Source organism: Piliocolobus tephrosceles, chromosome 13 (genome assembly GCF_002776525.5).
Source record: "Piliocolobus tephrosceles isolate RC106 chromosome 13, ASM277652v3, whole genome shotgun sequence".
In the NCBI taxonomy this organism is placed as follows: Eukaryota; Metazoa; Chordata; class Mammalia; order Primates; family Cercopithecidae; genus Piliocolobus; species Piliocolobus tephrosceles.
The window spans coordinates 51,766,285-51,789,289 of record NC_045446.1 but is presented as its reverse complement, the minus strand read 5'-3'; the positions used below and the strand labels follow the sequence as shown (position 1 = coordinate 51,789,289).

The 23,005-nt window shown below is 43.0% G+C and overlaps 1 protein-coding gene across 4 annotated transcripts in view; it reads left to right on the top strand.

The window, feature by feature from the left end:
- Window positions 1–23,005, top strand: part of TEAD1 (TEA domain transcription factor 1) — a 270,156-nt gene that overhangs the window by 174,958 nt on the left and 72,193 nt on the right. For 2 of the 4 annotated variants that reach the window (XM_023230874.2, XM_023230875.1), the window contains exons 3-5: window positions 13,276–13,340; window positions 15,712–15,774; window positions 15,864–15,926. In XM_023230874.2, coding sequence (XP_023086642.1) covers window positions 13,276–13,340; window positions 15,712–15,774; window positions 15,864–15,926 — 191 coding nt within the window. The remainder of the gene's footprint in view (window positions 1–13,275; window positions 13,341–15,711; window positions 15,775–15,863; window positions 15,927–23,005) is intronic. The other 2 variants (XM_023230876.3, XM_023230877.2) reach the window with 1 other exon arrangement.

The window sequence follows — 23,005 nt, the reverse complement described above, 5'->3', positions numbered from 1 at the left end:
GAATTACAGGTGTGAGCCACCATGCCCTGCTTTCGCCCAACTTTCTATAGCCTTGCACTATCTCTAAACCCTGCAGTAGTGTTTCATTTAGCTTATTCCTCAAATTTCAATTTCTTCAAATCGAGTGCATTTTAAAAATGTCATTCCTTCTCATCATACTTTCCATATTATTATTAGATTACTGAGTGTCTAGACATTTAGGAGTATCTTCAGCATGTTTTCTAAGCAGCAAGTCGTCCCTGAGCATGCCATTTTGACTTAATGGTTGCATGACTTACCTTTGTGTAGCTATTGTTATAGCAGCTTCGGAAGTTGATACAATTCTTCTGGTGATAGTTATGTTTTTACAACAAGAACTAAATACTGGACGTCCAGTGAGGGACATGCTGTTTAATGCAATGCCTCCAACCTATTCATAGGCATTAATTTACAGTCTGTCACAAATTTTAAGAATTTTGGCTATACTTACCCTCTGGCAAAAACCTCATTCCTGCTATTTATTCACTGAAGAATCCATTTCAAATTAAAAGATGACTGTAGCAAGCATGTAGCTTGCATAGTGCCCTCTTAACGTTAAGATATCACAATAAATGCTCTGTTTACTTGGGAACAATTTTTAGGACCATAACAGTTTAAAAAGTGAAGAGGAGGTAAAGATTGGAAAAGATGTTCAATTTCAACAACATTATAACAATAGAAGCATCATGGGTTTATACCAGATGCCATGTAGTATGGTGTCCTGAACAGGAAGCCTTTTTTTAACCCCTTTTAGGACTTTATATATCAGTTCAAGCAGTGAAGACATATAAACCCGGTGCAGTGACATTACATTACAGTTAGAGAACTGGGCCAGGTGCGGTGACACAGGGCTATAATCCCAGCACTTTGGGAGGCCAAGGTGTGTGTATCACCTGAGTTTGAGACCAGCATGACCAACATGGTGAAACCCTGTCTCTACTAAATAACAAAAGATTAGCTGGGCATGGAGGCTCATGCCTGTAATCCCAGCTACTTAGGAGGCTGAGGCAGGAGCACAGCTTGAACCCAGGAGGCGGAGGCTGCAGTGAGCCGAGATCGTGCCATTGCACTCCAGCCTGGGCAACGAGCGAAACTCCGTCTCAAAAATAGTTAAAGGACTATTTTAGAGCCCCTGAAGGTGCTGGAGCCTTCCCATTTTCTGTTACTAACGCACATAGCAGCTCTCCAGAGTAGGAGCTGTTATTTCCATTTTACAGGTAAGGAAATAGAGGTCTAGAGAAGTTGAGCAAGTTTCCCAAGTTCACACAAATCATAAGTCCATTTTCCTCAGAAAAATTTAAACAGTCATACCTCTGAGTCAAAGAACCAGAAATCGGCAGCATTGTATCGTTAAAGATTCTTCGTTAGAGACTAGCAGTGTTTAGCACTTCAAATGTGTGGATTTCACACTTCTCTAAGGCCAAATAATTAATAAATAGAGTGCTCTTAGCAAAGTTTTTCATTAACAAGACTTTCTTGGGTTAATGTTAAGATTAGCTTTTTTTTGGACCTGGTCCCTATGACTGTGGCTTGGGGAAGTGGCAGGGACATGGGTGTAGAGCATGAAGAAGCAACGAGCATGTGTTGGCCATAAGAGACCAGAACAAAGGTCTGGAAAATTGTGCCACTTCTCACTGAAATAGTTGCAACTTTAAAAGGATTTACACATTTCAGGTGATACTGGCAGTGCTGTCTAATTTTCATCATCTTTTTCTAGCTCTTTTCTTCAGATTTTCTTTGTACAAAAGAGGTGAGCTCATTCATTCGTTTATTAAAACCATTTATTGAGCAAGACACAGAAAGAAAAAGTATTTCATGATCTCACTTATATGTGGAATCTCACTTATATGTGGACTTTTTAATGAAAAAAAAAGTCATATATATACAGAGTAGAGGAAAGACAACAACGAGGATACAAAGAACCAGAAGAGGAGAGAGGAAATGGATATGTAGGTCAGAAGATACAAAGTAGCAGATATGTGGAATGGCCAAGTCTAAAGATCTAATGTACAACATAAGGACTATAGTTAATAGAATTATACTAGGCACTTTTAGGAGGATTTTAGCTATTCTTGTCACACACAAAAAATAACTATGCGATGATAGCTATGTTAATCTGCTTCACTATAGTAGCCATTTTATTATCTATATGTATCTCTTAATATTATTTTGTAAACTTCAAATATATGCAATAAAATTTATTTTAAAAAGAAAAAAAATGGCCGGGCACGGTAGCTCATGCCTGTAATCCCAGCACTTTGGGAGGCCGAGGCGGGCAGATTACCTGAGGTCAGGAGTTTGAGAACAGCCTGACCAACATGGTGAAACCCCATCTCTACTAAAAATACAAAAAGTTAACCAGGCATGGTGGCGGGCAACTGTAGTTCCAGCTACTTGGGAGGCTGAGGCAGGAGAATCACTTGAACCCGGGAGGCAGAGGTTGCAGTGAGCTGAGATTGTGCCACTGCACTCCAGACTGGGTGACAGAGCGAGACTCCGTCTCCAAAAAACGGAAAAAACAAAACAAAACAAAAAAATTATTTATCGAGCACGTACTTAATAGCTACCAGATCTGGGGTCACAGAGAACCAGACAGGTGCTTTACCATGGAACAGTCACTATCGTAGGAGGCGGGTGAATAGTCTGTAGATAAGTAATGGCAGTGCAGCAGTAGCATGGGTGCAGCAGAAAATGACTAACTCAGTTTGGATGGCTCCCAGCAGACATCGGGGAGAAAGTGTTCCAGGTGGGGCTTACAGGGATGAATAGGAGTTTGCAGGCAAAAGAGAAGAGAAAGAACATGTAAGGATAGGTGGTTGCACAAAGGCATGGAGATATCTTTGGGAAAGAATGACAGTGGTCTAGGGAACTCTGTGAAGATCCACGTACTAGAATAGAGGAGCCTTATACTGGAGTGGGCTCTTAGCTTTAGGTACCAGGCTAAGGAGTTTGTGTTTTGCTTGTAGTGGATGAGGACCTGTTGGAATAGGAAGGCAACATAACTAGATGTGGAGGTGAAAGAAAAGGTAAATGCCTGCAAGATGAGTGGCAGGAAATGTTGGGCCCCTGAGAGCCTGTGGGTAGCAGTCTATTTAGGTCACAGTTGGGGGCAGCAAGTTCAGGTTCCATTAAATCTCATCTTTTTTCTTTCTTTTTTTTCTTTTAAGACAGAGTCTCACTCTGTTGCCCAGGCTGGAGTGCAGTGGTGCGATCTTGGCTCACTGCAACTTTTGCCCCCTTGGTTCAAGCAGTTTTCCTGCCTCAGCCTCCCTAGTAGCTGGGATTACAGGTGTGTGCCACACGTCCAATGAATTTTTGTATTTTTAGTAGAGATGGGGTTTCACCATGTTGGCCAGGCTGGTCTCGAACTCCTGGCCTCAAATGACCCGTCCGCCTTGGCCTCCCAAGGTGCTGGGATTGATTACAGGCATGAGCCACCATGCCTGGCCTCCATTAAATCTCATCTACACTTTAAGTGTATGGGATACCAAGATGTAGAAGACATGGACTGTACCTTGAAGAAGCTTGTAGTCTGTTACACAGGGAACTCAGCAGAGTCTGATTGTGGGCGGTGCCCTGACACATGAAGTAAGGAACTATGAGACCAGGAAAGAATGGTGAATCTCACGCTGCTTGCCTAGTTAAGAGTCAAGCCATCATTCCCCTCGTATACTAAGTGATTTGTTTTTAACTCATAGCACATTTTGTGTCACTTTATAATATTACGGTGTTTCCCAGTCACTGGTCTGGTAAAGTGAGCTCTGGGCACCTGGCTCCCTGGCTTACCCCTCTCCATACACTTCACGTCTAGCACATGTTTCAGGCACGTGTCAGGTGAGGTTTCGTGGAGGAGACATCTGAGCTGGACCTGGAAAGATTTTCCTTGGTGGTCTTAAGGGGTATTGCAGCTATAATACCTTAGCACGGCAGGATGGGTTCAGGGAACTGGAAGCTTGATATGTATTTTGATGGTGGTAAAATGAATTAAGGTGGTGGTGGTGTGTCATGAAAAATAGTTAGGGGCCAGATGGTGGGGACAATACTGAACATCATACTAAAGCAGTTTATTCCTTTAGATGTGGGCAGTAGGAACCATGGAAGGTCTTATAACTGAGAGCGGTGTTTTAGGTAGCTGTGTAGAGGATGGATTAGAAAGAAAAATGATTGGCCGGGCACAATGGCTCACTCCTTTACAGGAGTGAAAAGCACTTTGAGAGGCCGAGGCGGGCGGATCACGAGGTCAGGAGATCGAGACCATCCTGGCGGACACGGTGAAACCCCGTCTCTACTAAAAATACAAAAAAATTAGCCGGGCGTGGTGGCGGGCCCATGTAGCCCCAGCTGCTCCGGAGACTGAGGCAGGAGAATGGTGTGAGCCCGGGAGGCAGAGCTTGCCGTGAGCCAAGATCACGCCACTGCACTCCAGCCTGCGCCACAGAGTGAGACTCTGTCTTAAAAAAAAAAGAAAAAAAAAGAAAGAAAGAAAAATGATCAGAGGCATAGTTACAGTATCAAGGCTAGTGAAACTATTCATTAGAGGATTAAGAAAGTAAGATTATGTGGCGTATCTTTATTGCCTCATAGAGAGTGAGCCACTAAGAAAACTTCATTCATATTTATGTTTCATCTAGAAATAGTTACAACAGAAATAACTTCTATCTAACATAGCAGTGTTGTATTTACCACGCAGCCTTAGACATTTTTACGTGCTCATCTCTTTCAGACTCTTGTAACCCAATGCAAATGTGTAGTTTGTAAGCAGTTCCTCTAAGATGCAGGAGTTCTATGGAGTCAGCACGTGATAATGTTATCAGCTGCCGTTGACTGATACAGACTCCTGAGAAGGTGGGACTTGAGTTATCGCCAGACACTTGCAGGGATATGAGATAGAAGTTCTGAGTAACCAGGAGTTAACACAGCCTTTCCCTGCATGTTCTTTTTCTGAAAGCTGTTTTTTATAAGCCCCTGGGTGAATGCAGACACATATTTTCTCCAGGGATTGCCACTGTTTACCACCTGAGGGCCGTCAGTCCTTCTAGTTTGGGAACAAGTAGGATCAGCCCCTGACAACCCTGAATGGGTGGCCTGGCTGTTTCTGGTGATTTTCCACATTGGTGCTGATTTCTGGTCAATGATTTATATTGGGGATTCACCGAGACCTTGCTGTCTGAACTTTCTCATTGGACATGCTGTGAGACTGGTTCAGAGGCTGTTTTTCATGAGCCTGTCCTTACACCTAATCTTAGCCTGTGCCCCTTCTCCCTCCCTGGCTCTCCGTCCCTCTCACTCCATCATTTACTCCATCGGTATGTACCCACTGAGGACCTGCTATGTTCTCAGCACTGGGTGCACAGTGATGAGCAAAACCCAGTTTGTGCTCTAGGCTCCCGTAGACTTCTCTGTCTGGTAGTAGAGGGATGGGCACATGTTCATCTTGTAGTCATTCAGATAAGTGGAACACAGTAGCCGTGCTACATGCTGTGAGCAAGAGGTGTAGGGTCCTGTGAGAGCGCATGTTAGGGTGATCTGACCAGTTCTCATGGGTTAGAGTTCTTCCAAACAAGGCATAAGAACCTCCAGGGTAGAGATGGCATATTTTCTTTTTCTTTCTTTTTTTAGACAGGGTCTCACTCTCTTGTTCAGACTGGAGTACAGTGGTGTGATCTTGGCTCACTGCATGCTTGAACCCCTAGGTTCAAGCGATCCTCCTGCTTTAGCCTCCTGAGTACCTGGGACCATAGGCAGATGCCACCATGCCTGGCTGATTTTTTTGTTTGTTTGTTTGTTTTTTAAAAGAGATAGGGTCTCACTCTCAGCCAGGCTGGTCTCAAACTGCTGGGCTCAAGTTATCCTCCTGCATCAGCCTCCCAAAGTGCTGGGATTACAGGCGTGAGCCACTGCACCCAGTTTGAGATGGCATCTTCTTACCCCCATAATTTTAGCATGTTGTTTGTGTTCCATCCACACACAGTCCATGTGTGACCAGTGGATGACTGGCCAGCTTCTGTAGGGCTTTCTTTTCTACTGTTGCTGGGACAAGTTGCTATGGCATCAGTGTAGAAGAAATGGTTAATTAGTAGCTCCTCACAGGTTAATAAATGTTCTTTACTGCTTCCTCTGGCAGTATCCACAGATACATACCTCCTAGATCTTCAGGTGGATGGATGGGGAGATAAAACACCCCCATTCTGTAGACCTCTCCCAAGACAGTGACATGTGGTTCCCTCAGTGTCCCCTTCATCTATACTTTTTGGTTGTTGGCTTTCTTTTTCTTTCTTTCTTTCTTTTTTTTTTAGACAGAGTCTCGCTGTGTCACCAGGCTAGAGTGCTGTGGCATGATCTCAGCTCACTGCAACCTCTGACTCCCTGGTTCAAGCAACTCTCCTGCCTCAGCCTCCCAAGTAGCTGGGATTACAGGCATGCGCCACCATGCCCAGCTAATTTTTGTATTTTTAGTAAAGACGGGGTTTCACTGTGTTGGCCAGGCTGGTCTTGATCTCTTGACCTCGTGATCTGCCCACCTTAGCCTCCCAAAGTGCTGGGATTCCAGGCATGAGCCACCGCGCCTGGCCAAGTATTGGCTTTCATATCCTAAAATATTTTTTTCCTTTTGATGAACCCCAGCTGATAAAAACGGACTCCATGGGCTGGGCACAGTGGTTCACACCTGTAATCCCAGCACTTTAGAAGGCCAAGGCAGGAGGAGGATCACTTGAGACCAGGAGTTTGAGACTAGCCTGGGCAACATAGTGAGACCTCTGTCTCTACAAAAAAAATTTAAGAATTAGCCAGGCATGGTGTACCTGCCTGTGGTCCCAGCTGCTTGGGAGGCTGAGGTGGAAGGATCACTTGAGCCCGGGGGGTCAAGGCTATAGTGAGCCATGATCATGCCACTGCACTCTAGCCTGGGCAGCAGAGCTAGAACTTATTAAAAAAAAAAAAAAGAAAGGATTGGTGGGGGCATATGACTAGAAGGCAGGTTAACACTGTCTTGTAGAATCTTGCCTGAGAAGTTTCTTTGTAAATCACTCTCCCCATGCTTTGTGCTGATGCCGGCGTGGATCCCCTGTGGAAGACATTGTTCTTTGCTTCTTTCCACTGGGTTATCTTTTTCCTTTTTTTTTTTTTTTTAAACTTTACGTTGATGATCTGGTGCCAAACTGGGACTACAGCGATGTAGGAGCCTCTTTTCTGACCTGAAGAATGACTCGGTCCGTAAATGTTGAGCCACCTGGGAAAGGGAGGCAGAGAAGAGATTCCTGTCATTGGTTCTTGTTGCCAAGGACTTTATGACCTGATTGCGATCATGACACGTGCTGAAATGATATCACATAGGGCAGAAAAAGATACGCGTTACCAGCAAAGAAGCCCAGGTTAAAGGCTTTGAATGTTTAGGGAAAGGGGAGGCCTCCACCAGCTGGAAGGCTCATGAAGGATGAGGCCTTGGGAAGACAGGCAGAAACCAGACATGCAGAAATGGGCAAGGACAGTACAGGCTGTGACAGCAGTTGTGCACCCACGTACAAAGTTCAAGGTGTTCACAGGAAACATTCGATAATCTAGTAGTACTACTGGACTGAGTTAGGGTTTGTGGGGTGGGGGGTATGTGGAAGACCCTTGTTTGATGTAGCTTTGGTCTAGCATTCAAGGGAAATAAGTTTTCTTTCTGATTTTCATTGTTTTAATGTGGAAGAAGGGGGTGGAGAACCCTCACGCATCCCTCCCGGTGAAGGGAAAGGGCCAGCAGATGTTTCCTTAGAGAAGCCAAGCTAGAGCTCCTTCCTAGGCCCAGGGCAGTCCAGTCCTGCATGGGTGTGAGTTTGCCTTAGGACTGGCCATGGCCCGGGAAGAGGAGCACTGCATTTGTTGCTTCTTTCTTGGTGGCTCCCTGACTCCATTCAATTACAAAGTGGCTCTTACACTGTTAAAGCTTGAGTGTCTCTGGGCTACAATTTCTAGCCACAGACCTTCATTTGCTGTGCCTCAAACATGACCTTGAGGCCACATCCCATTATATATACAGCCCACAACAACGTTAACCGGTCTTCTATCTGGTAAGGCAAGCACAGTGCAAACTCCATGCCTTTCTGCTGGGATCTCTCTCTGTATTGCCTCCTTAGCAAGAATTTCCATGGCAATCCAAGATGTAAGAGAAGCCAATGATGGGCTCACTTCGAACTGTGTTATATTATTTAGGGGGAAAAAAATAAAATGAAATAAAAACTAGATTACAGTGCCTGGAGAGGATGACAGTGTAAAAGTGACAGGTCAGGCTGTGTTTGTCCTTGCTGCTTATGTGCAGCCAGTGGGAAAAACAAGGGCAGCTACAACTACAGCATCTGAGGCTTAAAGAGGTGACATATTGTGCATTTCTAAAGGAATTTTTGTGTTACAAAGAAGCTTTATATATCTGTCTGACACATTAGACAGGTGTGGTGTAAGGCACAAAGGAAGACGGTCCCTAGGTGACTGCAGGATTGTTTTAGGAAAATAATAATTTAAGTTAACTTTATTGAAAGTCATTTTTGTAGCATCAGGTTTGCTGAATCAAGCGCCTCTCTCTCTCTCTCTGTGTGTGTGTGTGTGTGTGTGTGTGTGTGTGTGTAGATCATGGCTGCAGCAGGACTATGCTGTGTAGCTTGGAGAAGCACTTTCAGTTACATCAGTGATGGTGCTGCTTATCTTCTGGCCCTTAGGAAATGCTGCATCTTAGTAACATGATTAAAATCCAGGGCTGTGGAATCTGTAAGCTCACCCCTTTGGAGGGCAGGGCTGTAGAAATACACATAGGGGCCAGTGCAGTGGCTCATGCCTATAATTTTAGCACTTTAGGAGGCCAAAGTGGGCGGATCGCTTGAGCTTAGGAGTTCGAGACCAGCCTGGGCAACGTAATGAAATCCTGTCTCTACAAAAAAATACAAAAGCTGGTCTGGTGTGGTGGAGCAAGCCTGTAGTCCCATGAGCTACCACAGTCCCATGCTACTTGGGGAACTAAGGCAGGAGGATCGCTTGAACCTGAGAGGTTGAGGCTGCAATGAGCTGAGATCATGCCACTACACTCCAGCCTGGGTGATAAAGTGAGACCCTGTCTCAAAAAAATAATAAAAGAAGGAAATATAGGTAGGGCTTAGGATGTCATGTCAGGGCCACTGACAAGACTGTCTTCAGAACCTAGTTGATATCAACCATGCATATACAATCCCAAACAGCCAAAAAGATCTTCCAGAATTGTTTGGAATGGCATACTTCTTTAAATGGGTAAGTATAGTTTAATTCTGGAAACATTTAGAATTAAACATAGAAAATGTTAATAGAATTAAAACCATAGTGTTAATGTTTTTGATTTAAAGGATTTATGTATATCTGATACTTCAAGTAATTAAAAAAAATAATTTGGCCTAGATAACAGATCAGCCTGTATTTCCAAATTAAAATGTACAATGAATTAGCTGATTTAGGCATTTGATTTGGGGGAAGGTTGAAATTGTACTAGTTTTATAAGCAATATTTTAGTGCATTTAAGAGAATTTATTAGGTTTCTAAGACTTGTTTCAGGGAAGATTTTATAATTTAAAGCAGGTAGTTCTAATACTTAAAAGAAATAATTACTATTCATGGCTTGAAACATAGATGAAAGAAAGAACATGGGTTTTTGAAAAGTGAGCTTGCTCATCTGAAAAGCAAGGACATGAGAGTTAAGACGAGCTTTTAATGAAATAATGACTGCAGCGTAATGCCCAGACCACAGTACTCAGTAAGGACCTGTTGAAGTCATAATTTTTAGAAGTCACTGAACAACAGGATACGTTCTGAGAAATACATCAGCAGGTGATTTTAGTCATTGTTAGAAAATCATCAAGTGTGCTTACGTAAACCTAGATGGAATAGCCAACTACACACCTAGGCTGCAAACCTGTGTGGTGTTACTGTACTGAATACTGTAGGCCATTGTAACACAATGGTAAGTATTTGAGTATCTAAACATAGAAAAGATACAGTAAAAACATGCCATTATAATTTTATGGGACCACCATCATGTATGCAGCTCATTGTTGAACAAAATGTCATTATGTGGTACATGATTGTACTTCAGTCAAAGTATGAGTTGACACTGTTTAACTTTAAGGGGTGCCATTTGTATAGGCTGTGGTACAGAGTCAAATAGGGCTGTCTTGGATATTGATTTTATTCTTTCCACCCCAAGTGCTGCAAGAAATTGAAAATTAGTTCTGTAGGTTTTGTGTCACACCCATCAAGCTATTCTGTCTGTTTTCCCAGAAAATAAGCAAGTTTGAGGGTAGGCGACATTTTTGTCATCGGGACAAGGTTCAGACAAAATTGTATGTAATACAGAGCCCTGGATCTATTTCACCTTGGCCACTCAAATAGCCCTGAACAGGATGCACAGTGAGGCCCCAGGCTAGAGGATGCTTGGCTTGTCTGCAGACATTGTCATTTAGCTCTGGCTTCTGGTAATTAGGTACTCCTAGCTGGGCTCTGCTGTCAGCAAGCCTTCGAGACAGATTGCAAAATCTCTACAACCATCTGAGAGATGGAGAAGTAGATGCAATGACACTACAGGGGATATTGGTAGTTCTCAAAAGTTTGAAAGAGAATGCTTGGAAAAGCAATCCTCAAAACTGAATTTAGAGGTCCTTTTCCTGTGGTAAAAGGGTTCAGTCACAGAAGCAGGATCTGAGAAGATCTTGCAGGCAGGCATGATAGACTGAATCTAAGGGGATGAAATGGAGTAGAAAAAATGTAAGGTTCTGTTTTGAGGTCCGAAAATCTCAGCTGTGCATTAAAAAGACTGGAAACAGGGGTAGGGACTATCCAAAGAGGAACCCATATGAAAAAGACCTAGAAGTTTAAGTTGGCATATATTGATAATTTATTGTGCTCCTTAAAAATTTAATGCAGTGTTTGGCTGCATTAACAGAGGTAGAGTATTTAGGATGAGAGAGGTAATAAACTCACTCTGATGCTGGAGCAGGAGCACTGCCACACTTCTGGACTCCAAGCTTTGAAAGGAAAACAGACAAAGGATGGTCACAAGATGGTGTGTGGGAGTGTTCCAAAGCTTGTCAGATAACAAAGGAACACAGAAGGTTTAGCTTGTGTACAACTCCAGGAGGACCTGAGAGCTGCCAGTAATATCTGAAAGGCAGTTATATAAATAAAGGACTGGACTTCTTGTTAAGAGGAACAGGAAGGATCTGGGATGAAAGTTAAAGCAGACCCCCCAAAGAAGGGTCTTCTTATTCGTAAATATGTTCTAAGATAGAATGGGCTACTTCCTCAATTTTAGAAGTGCTGACTTAGGCTTATGAGGACTTAGACTTTCAGGAATGGGAATGGATGACCCAGGGATACTTTCTAGCCCCAAGATTTCATGATTCCTTTGCCTTACAGTGATGACCATGTCCTGCACAGTCCCAGTACTGGCAGGTGGTGGACAGAGCCATGACTATAGGACATTCTAGGCAGTGATGAGAGAGTCTTTGGAATTCTCAGACAAGATTTCCCTAAGGACATTTTGATGTTGGTCTTCAGTGTTTCCAGTTCTTTAGTCTGCTAAGGAAGATCTGGGGGATATGGTCACTTCCTTTCAGCAGAGGCTGTGTTATTTCCTTATTCATTCTTTTCTCTGTGCCCAGCAGTGTGGTAGGTGCTAGGGGTACTTTGAGGAAGAAGACAGAGTTCTTCCCCTCTTCAAGTATGCAGTATACCTGGGAAGAAGTGAGGCAGCAAACACAAATTTTACAGCTAACTATAAAGTTATAAATACTGTTACAGTTTGGGTACATCCTAGGAAGGAGAAGTGCAGTTCGTGCCACCATGGGGGTGTAGAGCAAGACAACCAAACCTAGTTGGGCAATTAGAAAAGACTTCCCCAAGGGAGTGACATCCAAGTGAGGCCTTGAAGGAGAAGTAGCATTTAGCACAATAGTCTCAGGCTGGTAAAGCACATGAGTGAATGCCACAGCAGTGGGCTTCAGACTTGTTCATGGCCAAAGGAATTTTTCACAAGGATGGAGCTGAGCTGATACAAAACCAGCCAACAGTAGTGCTATGAAATGGTGGTTTTCCATTTACTGTATGGAATATCTAGAAATAATTTCAGTTCCTGGTATTTAGAGCAAGTTGAAGTCATAAATAGGACCTGCTCAGAAGAACCCATGTTTTGTACGTGTGATTTTTATTTCACATGGTATCTTAGTGATACATTTCTCTGCTTAGCTTCTGGGGATGTTTTTTCCTATTATATTATGGTTTTCTGAAGTCAGGTTATCTAAGACTTCTCAGTTTCCTGGTGGGATACGGATAAAAGGTTTTTGTTTATACTTTTGGGCATCATTCTTTCGCCAGAAGGTTATATAACTTGGAGAAGATTGAGTCATTTTTTTCACTGACTACCTTTAGGAGATGTCTGCTTTCGTACTGTTAGCTTCTTGTCATTGCAGGGCTTCCATGGCCACAGCAGCTCATTCATTCTCTTGTGACTGTGATTCTGGCTGGAGTTAACTATGAGTAGAAACTTGAATGAGAAGGAAAATGAATATGAACGTGAATATGAAAAATCAAAGACTAGAAGGGAAGTGGGTTTATTCCCAGACTAATTCTTGTTTGTATTTGTTGCTTATATGAGTGAGCCACCACCCATTTCAGTATCAGCATACAAACAGATAAAAAGGCACATCTTAAAAAGATACATTTTGGCTGGGTGTGGTGGCTCACGCCTATAATCCCAGCACTTAAGGAGGCTGAGGTGGGCAGATCACCTGAGGCCAGGGGTTCGAGACCAGCCTGACCAACATGGAGAAAAAACCCCGTCTCTACTAAAAATACAAAATTAGCCAGGCGTGGGATTACATGCCTGTAATCCCAGCTACTCGGGAGGCTGAGGCAGGAGAATCACTTGAACCTGGGAGGCGGAGGTTGCCGTGAGCCGAGATCGTGCCATTGCACTCCATCCTGGGTGTTAAGAGTGAAACTCCGTCTTAAAAGAAAAAAAAAAAAAAAGATAAATTTCTATTCTCAGATGCTGGTCCAAGTTTAAATTTAAATGCCTTTCATCTTAATTTTTCCTGGTAAACATTTTTGCAGACAATTGTGCTGTTTTATTTTTCTAGCATTAGTAAACACATAGTTGTAATTTTAAAATTCTTGATTCTGAATTCTGTTTCTTGCTTTCAGGGGCTTTGTTGGTTTGGCTTTTTGGTAACCCATCTCATGGTAAATTCTTCTATCTTTCAGGTAGGAATGAATTGATAGCCAGATACATCAAACTCAGGACAGGCAAGACGAGGACCAGAAAACAGGTAAAATAACCCACCTGGAAATTGTGCATGTCAGCGAATGGCCCACAAAGGCATTTTGGCTGCAGTGGCTGGCTATGCTTTGGCTCCTAGGAGCCCCCAATTTGAGTTCCCTGTAAGGACGTCAGTGTTGGAGGTATTTTAAATTGGCTCAATTTTCACTGTTCATCATTTCAGTGACCCTTTATTATGTGGTCTTACAAGTTCCTTTTATACTCACGTGGGAAAGTGTCACTGCTAAGGACGGTGTATGAACTGCTCCTGTGCAGTATTTCAAAGCTAACATTTCTTTCCCAAAATGTGTGCCTGCGAACATTGCAAAAACTTCAGGTGCAAATGCGCTTGCAGGTCATGAAATTTTGAGATTTTGTGCATTGTAAAATCCTGGAACGATTATATATTAGTCATAATTTCAATGAAAAAGTAACACCAGCAGCCTTGAGTACTGGCCTTAATGTAATGCTAAATGATGTGAGTCCAGGGAACTGTTGCTTTTTAAGCGATGGCTTTTTGTCAGTAGCTGCTGTGACTGAAATGAAGTTACAACTTCAATACCTCTGTGCAGAGCAGTATCAGGAATTCTCTGCCCTTTGTCAGAGTTCTGTCTTCCCTCGTTCTTTCAGATGTAAAACAGCCCAAATCTCTGACATGAGCTAGTTTAGAATTGGAACGGATGAGAAATTAGTGTTTAAAACCAAAAAAAGAAAGGAGGGGGAAAAACCCCAAAAACCTCATGGGTGAGTTGTTAACAGAAAATAATTATTTTTTAATGTTGATTTATGCTGAATGATACGGCATGAACCTTAAAAACTGTAATCAGACCAAAAAGCTAGCTAAACTGTGGTCTCATTAAGATTGAGCAGCAGATTTCAGTTCTCTTCCCAGTGAGGAATTGTTTTCATGAGTGTTTATAACGGGGAGAGGCTCTTCCCCAGGAATGCTACTTGTGCCACAGCCTGGGAGCCTGGCTGCTGAGTCAGCACAAAGAGAAGTGGCCTCCTGCCAGCGCACAGAGGCAGCACATTGTCTGTTTGGGGGATGCTAGTGGCCCTCATCAAGTCTGAGAATCACAGAAGAACAAAATTCGGGTGAAAACAAGTAACAGCAGGAGCCAGATGGAGGGGTGAAGAGGATGGGGCAGTTTCTGCTTCTCTGTACTTAAAAAAAGAAAAGTACCAAAGCAAATTGGAAAAAAGAAAAATTGAATGATTGAAGCTCAAAGACAAAGTTAAAGATAAAAGGACCGTTTATTATAAATCCTATTTTAGAGCCGCTGGAGAGTTGGAAATGGGGTAATCACCACGCAGTCTGAGTCGCTGAACTTTTAAATGGAAGATTCTAAATTTCAGAAACCAGTGGATCTAATCACCTATATACTGACAGTGCGGGACCTGGGCTGTCTGCTGGTCTGTGAGCTCTGGTCATTTGCCCGGTGACCCTTCACTGAGGGACTCTTCTAAATTTAACCAAGTCCCACTGAAAGAGATGCAAATTTCAGTGGAATCATTGTGTTTCAGAAGCTGGGCTTGGCTACATTTCCACGCCCTGGCGTCCTGGGGATGTTTTTAGGCAGCAGTTGGTGATACCTCTCCAATGTGAATTTGTTGTTCAGCAAATCCATGTGGTTTTCAACCCAGATTTTTAACAGGATGGCTGGCTGGCTGTATTCACACATTTCGCTTTGTAATAATATGCAAATCCACTTGGCGCCCAGTCAATACCCAAAAGAGTTGAAGGATTAAAGACATTTATAAGGGCAAAAAAAAAAAAAAAAAAAAAAAAGCAGCTCTGCTAACTGGGTCTTTACATTTCTCTTTGAGATCTAATTTACATGTCAGTATTATTTTAACATTTGCTACAGAATCCAGAGCTCTTAATGAGATCAGAATACAACTGACAGCTTCAGCTTTTTGATTCTGCAGAATGTGCTAATTTATGGATAGTCTCTTCTAAATTGAGAAAAAGGGATTTTCCCTCCTGATACTGAGAAGCTATAAATATTTTCATTTACCTTTACCCCCACCTTTTTAATTTTAGAATGAAAACAGCCCCTCTCATCCCTCCCAAAATTAGTTTTTCCCAGTGCCTATGATTTCTCTCGGGTGGGAAAACTAAGATGAGTCTTAATTTTCATCCTGAATCAAGTCACTGCAGTGATGACCCAGTATGAAAAGCTTAGAGCAGCGCTGGGGGCTTGTGTCTGGCTGGGACTGTGTACTCCTAACTGCAGAGCTTTGTTGAGATGCAAATAACCACCCCCCCAACCCCACCCCAAAACCCTCCCAAAGAGTAGCGATTTTATATTTGATTTCCTTTTTTTGTTTTGTTTTGTTTTGTTTTGTTTTGTTTCCCCTCATAAACCCGAACAATGTAGGTGTCTAGTCATATACAGGTCTTAGCAAGAAAGAAAGTTCGAGAAATTCAAGCCGCCATTAAGGTACGTCTGGCTTGCCCACTTGTAGGGGGCTTTTCATCTCCATGGTTACAGGCTTTTCCTTTGTTTTCCTCCCTTCCCCTACCCTGCAGGTGTCTAGTCACATTCAGGTTCTTGCCAGAAGGAAATCTCGTGATTTTCATTCCAAGCTAAAGGTATGCGCTTTTCTGCTTTTTGGCTTGTGGTTGCTATGCATCTCACTTCCTGTTTTCCATGGTGACTGGTGAATGCCTGGTGCTGGGATTCTCGTAACCTAGTTTCCTTGCATGTGAGAGCTGTTTACATTTCTTTGTGTTTAATCTCTCTGTTTCTGTACTAGCCTCACATTAAACTCAGTGTGTGCGAGCGCGTGCGTGTGTTTGCGTGTGCGTGTGTGTTCCTAGTAACAATGCAAATGCAGCAGAGAGCTCTTCTTGATAACTTTTCAGCACAGAAACATGATTTTTTTTTTTTTTTTTTTAACCTTCAGATGTCCACCAAGCAGCCCTGGGCTAGAAAAACTTAAAAAAAAGAAAAGTCCAGAGATGCAAAATTGAGTAGAAATTCTTTAGAATCATTTCCAAAGTGGTCATGAAATTACCTTTTAAAAAAATTTAGAGATTATTTTAACTCATGCTTTTGATGTATTTTTAAGAAGACTTATAAAAAATACGTCTTTTTCATGCATGTCTCTTCCTGCAGAGTATTTTCAGCGAGATTTCTTCCACATTGCTTACTACTGTTTTTTTAAGTGAATGGCGCTCTTATTAAAAGAGAAATCTGAAGAGTGGCCTTTAAAAAAAAGATAGATCTTAGAGATGGAAAAGCTCTTGATCAAAGCCATTTGTAGTTTCATTTGTACTTGAGTTTACTTACTTTTTTTTTTTTACTTGTACCTCATTTTTCAGTCTCAAAATATATTTTATAGGAAAAATGGGGGCATTGATAATTTTTTATATACAGCTTCTTACTTTTTCCCTTTATAAAATTTACAATAAAACATACCTGACTTTTATTTTTCTATAGTGCCCTATTTTAGAAATGCAAAGGGATTATAGTTTGCAAGGAGGAGCCTTCGTTTGTAATAAAAATTGATTCTGGCCCATATTGATAACTTTCCCATGTGCCTTTTTTGGTTTTGTTCTGATATTTTTCTATACAGTAATTAAATTTGTGGTTTTGTTCTGAACTAAAAAACAGTACAGTTTCACACTTGAGTGGTGAACACTGCGACTCTTCCCAAAGTCCTTCTACTTTTTTTTATGCAAACAAGGCTGGCTGTGGAACAGGACAAGTGATTAGGAAGGAGCATTTGGTGTGCCCTCTGCAGTGGGCAGCATGCTGGCTCGCTCGCACGTGTGGCTGATGGTGGCTGGCTTTTAGCTGCACTGGCTGAGCAGTTGGAAGACTAAGATAACTTTATAGATCCTGCTTTTTAACCAAAGGTGCAATACTCTCTATATGGATGTAACTACCCCAGTTTTTGCTCAAGTTCTGACTCTGTTTCTAGTTTCTCTGAGCTAATGAATTAATGATGTACAAAGAAGTATACGGATAACAATGTTATTTCCATCTGTGATGATATGAATTGCTGTATTTCTGCACCGTCTATGTGGTTCCTGTGGACTTACCAGGCACACAGCCCTAGACTGAAAGCCCTGTAGGTGATGAATAAAGCTCTTCTGTTCAGAAGGGATTCCCATGGGATATAGGAAGCAGTCTTTTTCTCACTTGGTGAATTTTAGAGTTTTCTTCCATAGAAACAATTTTTCTGTTGCTTTATACATGTACATATGTAAAAATACACAGCTGTATTGATGTTTGTTTCTAAAAAAATTAACAATAATAAAAAAGAAACATTCCCTTGACTTTCAGCCCTGGGCCACTCTCTTTTGGGGCAGGCACAAGGAAGAGACAGAAACAGAAACAGTAGGATAGCAACTGGCTCAGCATTTAAGCTCCAAGAACCACCTCCGTCTTCTTGTAGTTTCTTCCCTTCTTTCCTACCATATTGTTCTTGGAAAAATGGAGTCCTTTGTTTTTCCATCTGCTAACACCAACTGAGTGTTCCAGGCATGGTGCTCACTGTGATGGGCAATTAACAGCCAGTCTCCTATTCAGGGAGCTGGCCATGTAAATGGGAATGTAAACTAGAGGAGCACTTTGGGTAAGTGTTAGCAGGAACAGCCGAAATGAAATGTGGGGTGCAGGGATGAGCTTCCTGGAGAGCGTATTGTTACTTTTGGGAACTGAAACAGGAAAGACAGCCTAATACGTGCTCCCTCATTTAAGCTCACTACAGTATTCTGTTTTGGGGGCATGATACTGAGGAAATGGGGGCTGAGAGAGTATAATTGACTAGTCACAAAGCCTTCCTAGTAAGTGGTGAAGCCAGGATTTGAACTCAGATCTTTTTACACCCTAAACGAATTGTTCTTTTAGATAAAATTTTATCTAGTGGCAGTGGGCAAATGTTTTCAAGCAGAGGGCTTCACGCCAGCACACTGTACCTAACTCTGTCATCCCTCACAGTCTTTGGGGCTGGGCATTCAGCCTTTGCTACCAGCCCTTCACTTGGCATCCACATTTTAACTTTGAGCCCTTGGTCAAAATGTGGACTTAATTTGGGTTGGTGCTGTGAGGGTCATCAGTAACTGGGGGGATGATACGGTCCTGGAGACAGAACTGCTTGTCACTACTCTGAGGGCATTAGGACAGTCGCAGAGAGAGAGGCTGGCTGTCACCTGCTTGCAGGAGTTGGTGCTGCTTTCACTCCCTCCATGAACTTCACTCCGTCCATGAACATTTTATCTCAGAGACCATATACTTAACCTTCCTAACCAGCCATTACCAGGATATGGGCTCAACTCTGTTGGTGTCCCAGCTCCATCCATACCCCCTTGTTCAGCTCTGGAGTCTAATAGCACATTTGTGAGGAGGCAGGGACAAGCATCTTTACCAAGGTCATCATGGGGTCAGGCTGATAGCCATGGTCTTTTTGGCCTCCCATGCTAGCTAATGAGATAAACTTGCTACAGAAAATTGAGGTCATCCCAAAAGACAACAAGGATAGCTTCTGGGTGGGTGGGGAGCAGGGGGGAGTGGCAGGAAGTATCCAAGCTTAAAATAGACACTGTGCTTTGCCTGGGAAGATATAGAAAGGCCTCCTGGAGCAGGTGGCTGGTGGCCGACCATCCCAGTAACTACCCTTGCAGGCACTGCCGTAGCCAGGCTGGTCACCACTTCTCCACAAACTCAGACATGGAAGGGGTAGACAAAAGTCTATGCTCCTCATTTGAAGACCAAAGCTAGGCTTGCATTTGTCTGTCCCTCTGTGGAGTTGGAAAAGTGGCTTACCCACAATGGAGGCCACTGCCAGGTGTGTCTTCCTTGTGAACCTTGTTGCTTATAAGCTTCTCTTTACTTTCCAGGGAAGGGTGTGGCAGAGTTCTTTGGGCTGGTGTTTTCTAGCCTTTTTAAAGTAGCAAAACTCATGTTTCTAATGGAAACTTTCTCTCTCAAATCCTTAGTAATGGCCTCTTGGGCTATTCCATTGAATCAGGTTTGAAAAACCACCTGTTCTAGGCAGAAGGAAAAGGAGGTGTCTACCTCCTCTGCTGTCCCTTCCAGCCTTTACAGACAGCTCCTGTGTCCCATTTAAAGCCCATGTTTTTAAGTTCTGTAGTTTCTAAATTCTGCCATGTTCCTCGGAAGAAAACAGACTCCAGGAGAGAGTGGTCATTTTGATGTCACATTGATAGATAAGTCATCCTAGCTACAAAAGTTACTCTTCTGGAAATCTGTTAGAATAAATTCTAAAGGTCAGCTTTATGCTTCTGCTAATTGGCAGTTGTTCTCAATGTGCTGTCTGTGTACTAGATCACCCCCAAAATGTGTAGACTTAAATTTTAGTAAAGAAAAAAATTGTTCTAGTGAAAGTCTTAAGATTTCAACATAGATTTGAACTTGAAAGGCATAGGAATGATTACTGAATTCAGTCCAGTGGTTTTCATTGAGAACCCAAGTGTGTTCTAGGTCCTTTTGTAGATGTTGGGCAATAGAATTGAATCCAGAGTTTGTGTTCTTGAGGAATGCTGAAATTTTCTGTTACTTTTTCCAGTGGGTATCCACAGGTAGGGAGCTCTGCAGTAGAAATTAAACAGGATAGTGCAGAGGCTGACCAAGTGAAAAGAGTGATTCATTCTGAGAGTGAGGGAATTAAAGAAAGCTTCACGGGGAAGTGTCGTTAGAACTAAACATAGTTGAAGTCAGAGAATTTCCATAAAGTTGGGACTATCTGGGGGACGATGAAGAACATTGTGTAGTTGGGGGCATACGGTGGGAGGTAAGACTGGAGGAGCCTAAGGGAAGGGCCCTCAATCATCCCACTGAGGAGCAGGGATTCATCTGTGGGCCTCGGGGTGTACACAGGGCTCATACAAATTAACACTCTGAAAAGACCTCCCTAGCCGGGTTTTGCAGGATAGCTAATAAGAGGGAGGCCAAGCCGGAGTCAGGGAGGCTAATTCCTGGGCTGCTTTAAGAGTGGGGAAGAGAGTCGCAGGCCAGGACCAGGGGCCAACCCACACCCTCGGGGCTGCTTAGCACTCATCCTTGGCTGGCTCCCGCTTCAGTGCTCTCTGCCCGCTCTGTAGTCTTACCTACTCATTGTATTTAAAGAATAAATTGTAAGTCCTGTCCTTATGAAGTCTGAAAAGTATTGTGTGCCAGAATTTTTCAGAAATATTTTAAATGGCAGCATTTAAAAATTAACTTATTAAAAGTTGGGTTCTCTTAAAGTAATGGTAATTAACTAGGAGTGTGCATCAAAATTAACTATGAAGTTTTTGTTGCAAAATCTTAAACATACAAAATTTAAACAGTACAGAGAATAACATATTAAACACTCATGTTTATACTATCTGGAATTGGTCATTTTCATTAAATAAGTTTTTTTTTTTTTTAATGAAAAATCAAGTGGCAAACGTTATTCTGTACTTTTTCCTCTACCTACCCTCCTTCTGCAACCAAAATTAATCTTTCTTTCCTACCACCCACAGTGTCTTTCCTTGCCATTTATTTCCCTTAGAAAATCAAATGCAGTGAAAACTCTCTTCTCTTTTTGCTCCTAGATTTTTGCCCATTGTCCTTTTTTTTTTTTGAGACAGAATCTCACTCCATCGCCTGGGCTGGGGTACAGTGGTGCCATCTCGGCTCATTGCAACCTCTGCCTCCCAGGTTCAAGCGATTCTCCTGCCTCAGCTTCCCAAGTAGCTGGGATTACAGGCACCTGCCATGACACCCAGCTAATTTTTGTGTTTTTCGTAGAGACAGGGTTTCACCATGTTGGCCAGGCTGGTCTCGAACTCCTGACCTCAAGTGATCTGCCTGCCTCAGCTTCCCAAAGTGCTGGGATTACAGACGTGAGCCACTGTGCCCAGCCGATTTTTGCCCAGTTGTCTACCATGAATTTGTGCAATAGCCATTGGCACCAACATGAGACTTTTCCTCTGGAATTTTTAGCAGCTTAAATTAAGATAGACTCGGCCAACAATTTGATTACCTTGGATACAGACCATGACTGCAAAGGAGAGATACGAGGTCCAGGAAATATAGGGGATGGTTGAACTAGAAAGGGAGTAATGCGAGAAGACAGTGAAGCAGGAGCAGAGAAGCTGGGAGAGTAGAGACAAGGCGCCAGTAGATTGAAGCTGAGATTCAAGAGCTTGGTAAGATGGAGAACAGGAAAAAGAAAAAAAAAAAAAAAAAGGCATTTGTGGCCAGAGCATAGTAATTTTGGAAATTAAATTTATACATGCAGAGTTGTGGGGATTTTCTCTCCCCGCTCCCCTCTCCCGCCGTGAGGTTGGGGCATTTTCAAAATGTCTAGGACAAGGCTGGGCACGGTGGCTCACACCTGTAATCCTAGCACTTTGGGAGGCTGAGATGGGCAGATTGCCTGAGCCCAAGAGTTAGAGACCAGCCTGGGCAACACGGTGAAACCCTGTCTCTACTAAAATACAAAAAGGTAGACAAGTATGGCAGTGTGCACCTGTAGTTATAAGCTACTTGGCAGTGTGCACCTGAGGCAGGAGGATTGCTTGAACCTGGGAGGTGGAGGTTGCAGTGAGCCGAGATTGCACTGCTGCACTCCAGCCTGGGTGACAGAGCGAGAGACTGTCTCCAAAAAAAAAAAAATGTCTAGGACAGAAGCTAGAGTACTAACTACAGGCCTAGAAGAGAGCTTAGCTTTGAAGGAGTTGTTTCTCAGTGATGGGAGTGCTGTGTGTTTGCCTCCTACTCAGACAAAACCTTTTTGACCCACTGCTCTCAAGGGGGTAGGTTTTATAGATGACCCATAGCCCGTAGCTGGGCCTGAGTCTAATTCTAAAGTGTAAGATGAATCCGTGCAGTTGCAGTGTGAAAGAGGCTTCTAGGCCTGTGGAATATCCATTTAAGGACCCGAAGATGCTGAGTTAGAGGTCTCCCTTGGACCTTGTGTTGCCAACTGCAGAGACAGCAAGGTCACTGACACCAGCTTTACCTGTTGTCTTCCATCTAGCCCTTTCCCTTAGTTTAGTCCCTACTGGCATCTCCAGTGGAATAGTGAGAAGCAGCAGCATGTCTGAGGATTAGCTCACAGCCTTAGAAATTATTCTCTACTTCGAATTGTTTCACTCACCATTAATTCATCAAAAAGTCATTAACTGGTCTTTTAAGCTCCAGGGATTTATTATCCTAGCATGTAGAAAGGATGCAGAAGCGTTCTTCATGTGTTAAGCAGTCTTTTTCCTACTCAGAGTTTCTTTGTAGAGTTCTGTGCCTGAGTCTCTTTCTCTGTATGTTCAGTTGCCCTAGGAAGTTGTTCATACCCCGCTCAGAGTTCTTCTTTCCCCATTAGCAGCAAAAAGGCAATCCTTTCTTGCTGTTTTCAGAAGCTTGTGGCAGCCACAGCCAAGGTCTGGGAAGCACCACCACACTGTGGGCCATCTCCATCTTCCCATGAAGATGGGCCAAACCACCTCTGGTTCACTTCTTGAGTGTGTTTGGGTGAGTGTATGACTCGGGACAAAACTAAGAGGAAAGGAAGTCTTCGCCATGCCCTTCCCTCAGCAGGAATACATCTTATGCAGTAGATGTATTCATGCCAGGCTCTGGGTGTGTACTGAAGAAAAACCTGTATTTGCTGACATTGCATCATCCCAGTAGAGCAGAAAAAGACCTGAGCCCCTCTGATTATGTCCAGTCGCTGGTG